The sequence below is a fragment of the Sinocyclocheilus anshuiensis genome, unplaced genomic scaffold, assembly GCF_001515605.1.
Source record: "Sinocyclocheilus anshuiensis isolate Anshui unplaced genomic scaffold, SAMN03320099.WGS_v1.1 scaffold697, whole genome shotgun sequence".
Lineage (NCBI taxonomy): Eukaryota > Metazoa > Chordata > Actinopteri > Cypriniformes > Cyprinidae > Sinocyclocheilus > Sinocyclocheilus anshuiensis.
Window position 1 is genome coordinate 254978 of NW_015538036.1, and position 11033 is coordinate 266010.

The 11033-nt window shown below is 34.9% G+C and overlaps 1 protein-coding gene across 2 annotated transcripts in view; it reads right to left on the reverse strand.

The window, feature by feature from the left end:
• The window catches only part of LOC107681432 (doublesex- and mab-3-related transcription factor 1-like), a 28148-nt gene that overhangs the window by 13189 nt on the left and 3926 nt on the right, over positions 1-11033 (reverse strand). The window contains exons 3-4 of one of the 2 annotated variants that reach the window (XM_016477739.1): positions 10644-10801; positions 3192-3348 (exon numbers count right to left, since the gene is read on the reverse strand). In XM_016477739.1, the coding sequence (XP_016333225.1) occupies positions 3192-3348; positions 10644-10801 (315 nt within the window). The remainder of the gene's footprint in view (positions 1-3191; positions 3349-10643; positions 10802-11033) is intronic. The other variant, XM_016477745.1, reaches the window with a different exon arrangement.

Below are 11033 nucleotides of genomic sequence, written 5' to 3' on the forward strand. Positions count from 1 at the left end.
AAAAATTTAAATCGCATCATATGACCCCTTTAAACAAATCTTTGAAAGACTAATGAACATTTAATCTCATAAACCTTGCAGACTTAGTCGAATCTAGTTGAGATCTTGTGAAGTGTGCATTTGTATCCCGCGTGTTCTCCAGGGTTGGGTACTGAAACCCGGTACCGATATAGCACCGGTACCTATGTAACCGGTATGTACTAGAACCGAATCCGAACACAGATTTCGGTGCCTTAGTGTTACCTTGGCTTTATTTGAAAAAAAAAAATATATATATATATATATGATTCCCAATGCACACAAACTGTATACTGAGTGCCCTGTTGGTTACAGTGTTAGTGTTTACTTCCTTTTTAACTAGATTTTTATTAAATATTTATTTATTTGTGAAAAATGCTTCGTCTTCTAAAGTATAAGTATGTTTATTTTACTCAATTATTTTTAATCCATTTTCAAATGATTTCAAATTTCTTAAATATAAATTACAATAAATAAAATTGTATCGGCTTTATATCGGCCATCGGCCACCCTGCTTTCCAAGATATCGCATCAGCTGTCAAAAAACCCATATCGGTCGACCACTAGTCACAGCTAATCAGGTCTGACTGTAAAAGTTGTTAATATGGCACTAAAAATACCATGAGATGTTTAGGGATCTGACCAAAGAGGGAGTGGATGGTCACTCAGTGTCATCCGGCCATCTTCTCTAATCAAAGGATTGGAACAGGATGTTAAACATTATTAGCCCAGTTTCATCCACCAAAATAAATAAATAAATAAAAATGTCTGTTTATGCTGACTAAAGATTCATTAGGGTCTCCAAATATGTAAGATGATTCTGTTCTGGGAGACCCACTTCAAAAAAATATAAAGACAGCTAGCTACATATATTATACAGGTTAATTTACGGTGTGAAAAAATAAAAGTGTGATAAAGACAACAGATGTTGCTCACGCAATGAAATAAGTGGCTTTTATAATGTCATTGTACTGAAGCAAATAATTAAAATATTATCTGGAAAATATTTACTTTGCATTAAGTTAACATATCTTTTATTCCTACTTACTATTAGAGCAATATTAGATGTATTAAACTGAAAACACAAATTTTCATTCAATACAAATTTGCATATTTCAGTATATACATATTTGTATATGCAGATTTACTTTTTTTATGTTATAGGGCTATCAATAGAAAAAAAAAACTGGATAGAAAGCAGAATGAAATAATTATTGCCAAATTCTTTATTTGTTAAAATTACTGGACATATACTGTTAGGGATGTAATGATTCATTCTACTCACGATGCGATACGATTCACGATTTCAAAATAAAAAACAATTCAATTTTTTTTTTTACAAAATAGGTTTAAGGTAGGGATGCACCGATAGGATTTTTTGGTGCCGATACGATACCGATTTTAACAAATACTTATTGGCCGATTTCGATACCGATATTTGTCACTTCCTCGCTTATTTGAAATTTTGGCATTAAAATAGATAGTATTTTGATCATGTTTTAAATCAGCAAAGTTCAAAAACACCTGCATTAAATTATACTAGCAGTTTTATTGCTGCATCATCAAATAATTTCTAATGAACATGGATTGGATCCATTTAACATTCAGCAGGCCTACATAAATACAATAGAACAAAGATACATATTAAATAAACAGTCCTTTTTAGGTAGGTTTAACAGTTTTCAGGTACAGAAATAAAGTAAACAAATGTAAAATAACACTTCACTGTATAAATTAAATACATATTAATCCTTCTTTATTGTAACAGACTATTATGATTAATCTTCTAATTTGTTTTTGTATACATTTTAATATTTTTTGTAAGTTTAAATATGTATGAGATCTCCTTTACTAAGGCAGGACTCTTATTTTGACGAGTTTTCTAGTCTACGTCGGAGCTAACGTTATATGGGTAATGAAAGCACGCAGTTCTTCGGATTTAAAGTTTGTCCGTTTATTAAGCACCCACCGAAAAGGCATGAGATCTGTATATATTTGTTTACTGTTAGTTGTAATAAGTGTTTTGTGTAATTCGCTGTATGTTGATGATAATGCAGCTGAGAGAGCGAGTTTAATGTGCACTTCTTGTGCTGTGTTTTGTTTAGCTCTTATGGTGATTTTTTTGGAGTGAAAAAGGACGCAATAAACTTAATAAAACATCAGTAAAGTTTTGGTCATCATTCAGATGAGGTCCGCTACACTTACTTTAATATGCTTTATATAGAGGCATGATGAAAAAAAATTACTACATAAACTTTTCTTAAGACTGAAGAAATACAATCATATAATCTCCCACCCCCAATTTTATCGCGATTAGTTTAACATCTCAACCGAAATGAATGTTTTTTTTGTTTTTTTTAAACTGGCTCAGGGTGCACCACTATATACTGTACATATTTAATTAATAATTTTTTTAATCTTAACACGTTAACTTTAACATTGCTAAAACAATGGTAACATAACTCATAACTCAGAGTCCCTAGTGGATCCCCAGACCCCAAAAACCCTGCATTAGGGTACTGTATAAAGGTACAGGAAACAAATAATAGACCACAAACTCCTCACTGGGTTCCGAGTAAGTTTGTTTTGGAGATGGGACCACCCAGCTTGGCGTCTTTTGCGTGTAATGGAACATAACACCCCCTGCAGTGATAGTGGGGGTGACAGACACCCTTATGTTGAAACCACTGGAAATCAGCATGTAAAAATCATTAACAGCCAGGGCAGGTGGCAAGCTTGGAGGTATACGGGAATGGTGGATCACAGAAAGACCATAATCATACTAAACCATCCTTCAACACTTTTTTGTTCAAAATGGTGCACAGAAAGCCATTACTGTTTTTAAAATCTACAAATAATTTTAGACCGTGTCAGTTCAAACTGTATAGCTTTACAAAGTGAAAGGCACAGGAAAAATCTGAAAATACAATTTATGATTTCTATGTTCTAAGACTGGAGCGCTTAGCACATGGTCCTTGTCACTTTAAATCTGAAGTCACCAGAACAAATGACTCTCATAAAAGTTTTACCTTTGAATTTATTTATTTTTATAAATTTTACAGCGCCCTTGACTCAGAGTATGAACCTCCCTCAGATGTACTTGCTCACACTGTTGATAATCTCTGGATAAAAGTTTATGGCCCTAAGAGCATGTTTGTGTGTGTGGGACTGACCTGCTGCTTTGGGTTCAGGGCAGGTGCTGGGTGGCACACATGCAGTTGTGCCGAGCCCCTGACTCAGGTAAGATGAATAGTAGGAGTGTGTTCGGTACTGGGGGGACACGTTATGGCGACCATTTCCACTGGGCATCTGATTCAAAGGGATGTGATTCTGGGAGAGGTGGAGGAAAAAAAAAGACAAGTTAACACAACACAAAGAATCTCATCTTATCAACAGTCAAGAATCAAAAAGAAAGACAATCACATTTTGAAAGTTGCAGGTACAGACATTCGCACATAATTTTCAAAATTGTAAAACATGTCAATATGCAAGGCTCAGCATACCGCAAGGTTTTAATACAGCTTGGCTAATTTCTACTCTTCAATAAAATAGTCAAAAATAATTTAGATTAAGTAGTGACAATGAATGAAGTGATGAATGCTGAGCAATATGAATGCAACAAGGATTTTGCTTCTTTAGTAAAAAAAAAAAGTGCACTACTGCTCAAAGGTTTGGGGTCAGTGTTTTTTTAAGAAATTAACATTTTTATTCTGCAAGGAGGATGCTCTGACTCTTTCTATTTTTAAAATGTTGGTCCAGCTAATGTTCATGTACATTGCAAAACAGTGACTATAAGTCCATTAAGACTATACAGTGGCTTTACCAATAAGTCTTAATTGAAAGGCTGAACATCCTTTAGATGCTTTATTGAGTTTTGCAATTTCAGGGTATATACAGGAATCATGGAGTTAAATTTAATACCTTTTAAGACCTTTTTTAAGACTCTTTCCATACATTTTAAGACCTCATCGCCACTCCAAGTTTTAACCGGTTACATCGGCGACACTTTTATAACTTACATTTACTATATATTGATTGTAAGATAACGCAACTAAACAGACTTACTTTGTGATAACTCCTTATCAATACAACATAACTCAGAAGGGGGGGAACGAAGCACAAGAGAATTAATTGAGTGACTAACCAATGCAACCCAAGAAACAAGAATTAGACCAATAAACAAAACAACTGACAAAACTTATTGAGGAGGGAAAATAAAGCTCTCCGACCTAACGGGGCAATGAGTTCACACAGTATATTCAAAAGATGTATTTGTCACATCAACTCATGCTTCCTACTAGTGTGGCCCAAAACATTTAGCACAGTTTTATTACAGGTAGAATGCAAAATGTTTCAGTACAAGCATATCAACCAAATGTAATTTATGCAATATTTCAAACCTTTAACCCACTGGGGAAAATCAACCCATGGCAACAGCTTAAAAGCAGCCCAATTTCGTGGAAAAAAACAACAACAACCCTGCATTCAACGCGAGCTGCAGAAGTTAGATTTGCCTGATCACGTGCCAAAAGTAAGGAGAGATAACTGACAAGATGATGGAGGATTTGCTCCTCAACAGATCCTGAGCTCATCGACCAATATCCTTTATCGTAAGATGTGCTCCCTTTACACAGTGCGCGCGCGATCGCGAAATCGAAAGTGAAAGTGAACTACGACTGCAAGCGCTCATTCAAAGGGGATTTAAATACCCCACATATTGATAGTGGCGCCCTGATGCGCGAAAAATTATATACAATATTAGAATGTTTGCGGGAGTGGACACAGAAATCGCGGGAGCGGATGGGAGCATGCGGTAATGGTCAGAAATTCAGCATGAGCAGGATCAACAAGCCCCACGCTATCACGAAGCGGCGCAGTCAGTCAGTGAGCGCCATAACAGATGAAGTCAAATCTTGCGGGATTCCATAAATAAAATACACAGAACCCCACTATTCGACAAATATAAATAATGAAAAGATGATACAAAATTTAATACCTTGGAAAATGGCATTTAAGACTTAATACTTTTTAAGGGCCTTAATTTTCTCTAAATTGATTTATCAACTTTTAATGCTTTTTAAGACCCCGCAGACACCCTGAATTTCTTCCTTTTATTTATTTATATATAATTGGTCCATCTTCTCATCCTCATACAGTCCCTGTTTGAACCAGAAGACATACTTAATCATATAATTGGACACAAGGTGTATGGTACCTCAACAGTGACGGTCCTAAACCGGATCTTGAGTTCTATCTGCACACTGCATGATGCATTTATCAAGTGTTTCAGTGCTTCAGTAAAACAGTCTATACATTCTATACATGACGTATAAACCTCTAGTCCGAGGAGAAGAAAAAATGGCCAGTATGTGTTATGGTTGACCTCCTGCCTAGATTGCTTTATTTCTCTTTTTCTTTTTCAAAATAAACTGCAACAAACTGCTCTGGCAAGTTTTCTTCCTTCTTGCGAGAACTTTAAAATAAGCTGTCTACTTGACGGCACAGAGGCGTTAGGGTGTTTTCAATTTCACTTTTATGGAATTTGATTTCTGTCAGCCAGTAATATGTCACCATTTACTGTCCACCCCATCAACTCTTGACAGGTTTATAAACTGTTATTTAAACAATGTCAGCCTCTTGTATTGCCTATGACAAATATAATACAAATTGAACTGAATTTTTTCAACAGTACCCCACCAATAAGTACATGAAATAAAAGGAGGTGGGAAAAAGCATGTGCCACAACAAGCAAGAGACAAACACTGAATGTGTGCCCAAATGTTTGCTATGCTACTCAACTATTTCATGCCTTTTCTATGCCACTCTTAACCTACCATAACACTTATGTCAAAATAAGTCCAAGTGGAATAAAATTCATGCATCATTCAACGTCATTCCCTGTGATTCCGATCTCTATCTCAGGTATGAACATATCTCGGCAAAATCTGGTAACACTGCATAGTGCTTGCTTAGTACAGCTTCAGCAGTTTAAACGCGCATTGTGATTTCCAATTCATGTAATAAAAAACTGCCCACAGAAATGACCAGGCCTGCTAGCGTTGTGCTACCTCTGCTGTGTTGGATCATTAATAAGGGCTGGCTGGAGTCCTTTACCTCCCTGAGTGAGCTCTTATCTGGCACCATCAGCTGTCTGGATCCTCTACGCAACCCTCATATTTTCATTCTCCACCTGCAGTGCAGCGGAGCCCCACTTGCTGGAGGTGGGGGAGAGGGCGGGAGATGGACACACTAAGATAAAAGCCAGATGAGCTCCTCACCCTATTACTTCCTTATCAAATGAACCCTAATAAAGAGAAGAAGCTATGATGGAAAGTTTCATGGAACAAGTTATGAGTTTGTAAACATAAGATAGAATACATCATAATGTCCTACAAACAACTGCATACCAACAACTGTGAAGTTTCTGGATTACAAAACAGCCTGATGGAAAGAGAAATCCTTCTTAAGTGATGCAACCTAAATCACAATAACGCCTTTCTTACAGGTTCATCGTTCTTGCAGAAACAAAGACATCATGCTTCATGCTTCTATTGACTACCAGATTTTTCATGGTAACAACTATTTATAATTTTATAATTATAATATACAGTATAATATAATGAGTTTTTCAATCATGGACACTACAAATTTTCTTGAGGTAATTCCATTTGATGCGACAACCTGAACTACTGTAACCTTCATGTCAAAAGATCTAATAATCCAATACAAGAATAAAAAAACTGAATGTTGACACACAGTCGTGGGGATCTTTAGGGGTCCCATCTGTGATTTCCTGTATTATGGTTTTCTTCCTTTCTTCAAAATGGCTTGAATTGCATTGCCTTTGATTTGATGAACAAACCATTAAAACATTATTTTGTAAACTGCTCCTTTAATTCTTTTTAATGAACATTTTTATGAAACTACCATACCATACTTAAACTATTTAAACTTTTTGCAATTTTAATGCTCCACAAAAAACCCAAAACTAATTTTGGTTACACTTTATTTTAAGGGGTCCTTGTTACAGTGTAAATATACATTTAAGAACTGAGTAATATTAATTAACTACATGTACTTACTATATGGTTAGGGTTAGGATTAGGGTTTGGTCTAGGGTTACTTGCATGTAATTATGCATAATTTATTGTTATTATAATAGTAAGTACAAGTAACACGTGTAACAAGGACACCCCAAAATAAAGTGTTACCTGAATTTTAATTCAGTAATGAGAAACATTTAGAAAATAAAAGCTGTGTTCAAGTCAGTATCTGTACAAACTGCATTTTTTAATGTAATTTTAATCATAAAATAATGACACCGTCACACAAATAAAACTTGCTAAATGTAAATGTTAAATACATTTTTTTTTTTTTTTCAAAAGCTAAAAACAAACCAATAGACAATGAAACAAACTAAGACAACAGTTTACTATGAAACACCAAAAAAAATCATAGCATATTTCCTACATTCATCTTTCAAATAGTCAAATTCTGGCAATGGGAGATCAGAATTAAAGTTACTCCCCCTCTACAGAGCTGTATCTTTATATGAGCAATATCATTAACCTTTGCAATTCAAACCCTGGGACACAATAAAAAGATGGAAGCGGTGACCCTGGAGCAATATGTCGCCATCAGGGTCCCAACTGCACAAATATGCTAAACTATGGCCCCATCACTGACTTAACACTCAGGAATGGCTCCCTGGAGAAATATAGATTTAATTTACTTCACACTTGAGTAGATCAGATTTGATACAATGAGGATACTTTGCCATATAAATCAGAGTCCATATACACAGGGTGATCTCCATATGAAAATCATATTATGTCATGGTAATGAAGACTCTTTCTAATGTCAGTGGGTGATGGCTGATTAATAAAGGCTTGTAAAACTGTTGCAATGCGATGATGGTATATCAAAGTTGAACGGGCCATGACTTTGAGGATGCCCTCAATTTCATGCTGTCCAGTTTGATATCTTCTAACGGTCATCTTCAAACTTGTGCAGCATGGTCTGATGCAGACAACATCCACACTGGAGAGCTGCTGCCAGGACAGATTCATGTGCTTGGACTTAGAATTGCATGGTTTGCATCTGACTCTGAGAGAAACTGATAATTACTTTGCAGTACAGTACATCTGATTATAAGTTGGTGCAAATCTTTAAACCATACAGTTACATTTACATTTAGTTATTTAGCAGACGCTTTATCCAAAGCACTTACAAATGAGGACAATGGAAGCAATCAAAATCAACAAATCAGTTAAAATATGTTAATGTCTCTATCATTACAAACTGAAACCCCTAACCCTTATTCCGCTAATAGGCTAATTTGTGTGACACTGACCACATAAATCTTTTGCACAAAAGATCAGATTTCCTTTAACAGTTTTAACATTACAAAACTGTACTGTATGCTTATGCTCACCAAGGATGGATTTATTTGATCAAACCTATAATAAAAACTGTAATAATGTGAAATATTATCACAATTTAAAATAAACATTTTCCATTTTAAAATGTAATTAATTTTGCTTGTGTAATTAATTTGTTGCCTGGAATGGCAAAGCTAAATTTTCACCAGTCATTACTGCAGTCTTCATTGTAAACATTATTGTTCAGAAATCATCCTAATATGCTGATTTGGTGCTCAAGAAACATTTCTGATTATTCTCAATGTTAAAAAATGTCTTTGATGAATAGAAAGCTCAAAAGAAAAGCATTCATTTTCAACAGAGATCTTCTGTAATATTAGCTATGTCTTTACTGTCGCTTTTGATCAACTCTATGCATCCTTGCTAAATAAAAAGATTTTTTTATTCTTACTGACCCCAAGCTTTTGAATGGTAATTTACACTAGCAATATATGATACTACATTAAAACGTAATTATAATACAACAACTACAACCGTAAGCTACTTTTAAAATAATATTTTACTGCCAGAAGAGTGAGAGCGTCAATGCCTGAGCAGCATGATGAGAAAACTGGAAATATGTCATTTTTGTAGATTAGGATTTTTTTTTAATATCATAGTAAACTAACAAAAACATATATAGCTAATGTTATAATGCAATAACAGTCAAACTAATTAAAAGCAATGATTATTTAGACTTTGATATATCAGTCCTCTTGTGATAGTTGGCTATACAATAAGGATAAGGGTTAAAAAACCTCCAATGACAGAATTAGTTGCGGTTCCGGGTGGGGGGAGCGGCGAAATGTAAACAGCATGTGAGAGGTGTAGCGTGCATGAAAGCCCCACACCTTCCTGCTGTGTTTGGCCAGTGGCTTGGAACGATGGCACAGGTATTATCACTGTACACCGAGGAAAGAAGCTCACTACAGCCTGCCAACTTCAACAAGCCAGACGGGTCCAATGTCAGCGGCCCCTATCAACACGCCTGCAACACACTTAATCACCTTATTACCGTGGCCTGGGCTACATGGGATGCAGACTGGGTGAGTGTGGAGGTGTGTGCACCATGCTGGCGTTCACACGGATGTTTTCTAGAGTGCTAGTGTGGGGTACTGTATGTCTGAATGGTTGGTTTGAAGATACTATATAGTAGGGGGTTGAGTTTGGGGTCAGTAGATTCATTCAAAATAAATGTAAATCATTTTTGGAAGTATAAACATCACAAAAAAAATTTATCTTTGTCATGAACAGTTTCTGTTACTTTTACTATTACTATTACACAACTCATTTTATAGTTAAAAAAATACCACATCTAATGTGTAAGAAATAAAATTTAAAAAAATTTAATTATAAAACATTATGAACCACACTTTACATCTAATGTAATGCCAGAACTATAAGATATGTAACTTTTAGCAGGAGAAAAGCAATGTTATTTTCAGTGCATAATTATGCTACTAAAAAGAATTAACTGAAGTAATGCATCACATGTGTAACAACTCTGGTTACAAATTTACATGTACAATAAAGGTGCCTGAAGGTTCAAAAGGGACTGGGTATCTTACAAATATCAGGTTTACTACTATTACTATTATTATTATCATTGCACCTAATGTGTGTATGTATTAAAGTGGTAGTTCACCAAAAAAATACATATTCTGAAAAAAGGAAATTTCAATCATTATAAGAAGACATTGGTATAAATATAAAAAAACAGGTAACACTTTATTTTAATGTGTCCTTGTTACATGTACTTACTATTATAATAACAATAAATCATGCATAATTATGTGCAAGTAACCCTAAACCGAATCCTAACCCTAACCATATAGTAAGTACATGTAGTTAATTAATATTACTCAGTACTTAAATGTATAATTACACTGTAACAAGGACACCTTAAAATAAAGTGTAAAAAAAAAATATATATAATAAGACTTTGGTTATTCTTCGAAACACAAATTAAGATATTTTGGAACAACATGAGGGTGAGTAAATAATGACAGAATTTAAATTTTTGGGTGAAATAACCCTAAATTATCCAGTCCCATTTGAAATAATAATAATAATAATAATCATAATAATATGTATTATTAGCATATAATGGTGGTACATATTAGCATCAAATAAATTGATAACATTAATTTAAAAACTGAAAAGGGGTGCTTAATTGCACTTGACATGAGGAGCATGTCCATTCACCTGGTATTGCTGGTAGTTGTACAAGTTGCTATAGTAGGATGAGTATGGTGTGGGCTGGTAGAGGTTGTAATAGGAGGCATCCACCATCAGGTCAGACGTGCCGTCAGTGTGCCCTCTGCTGGCCGCTGCAGGACTTACAGCCAGCATGGAACGGCTCCCTGAAACATCGGACAGACAATTGGTCAAAATTAGATCTCTTCTCTGGCAAGCTCATCAGCTTTATTTAGTCTTATGCCTTAAAATGAGAAGACATATTTAACAATGTGCAAAATTGGAAATTATATAGCTTATATTATGCCAGATATACAAATTAAAAAACACACCTTCAGTAGATACAGTGGCGTGAAAAAGTGTTGGCCCCCTTCCTGATTTCTTATTTTTTTGTCTGTT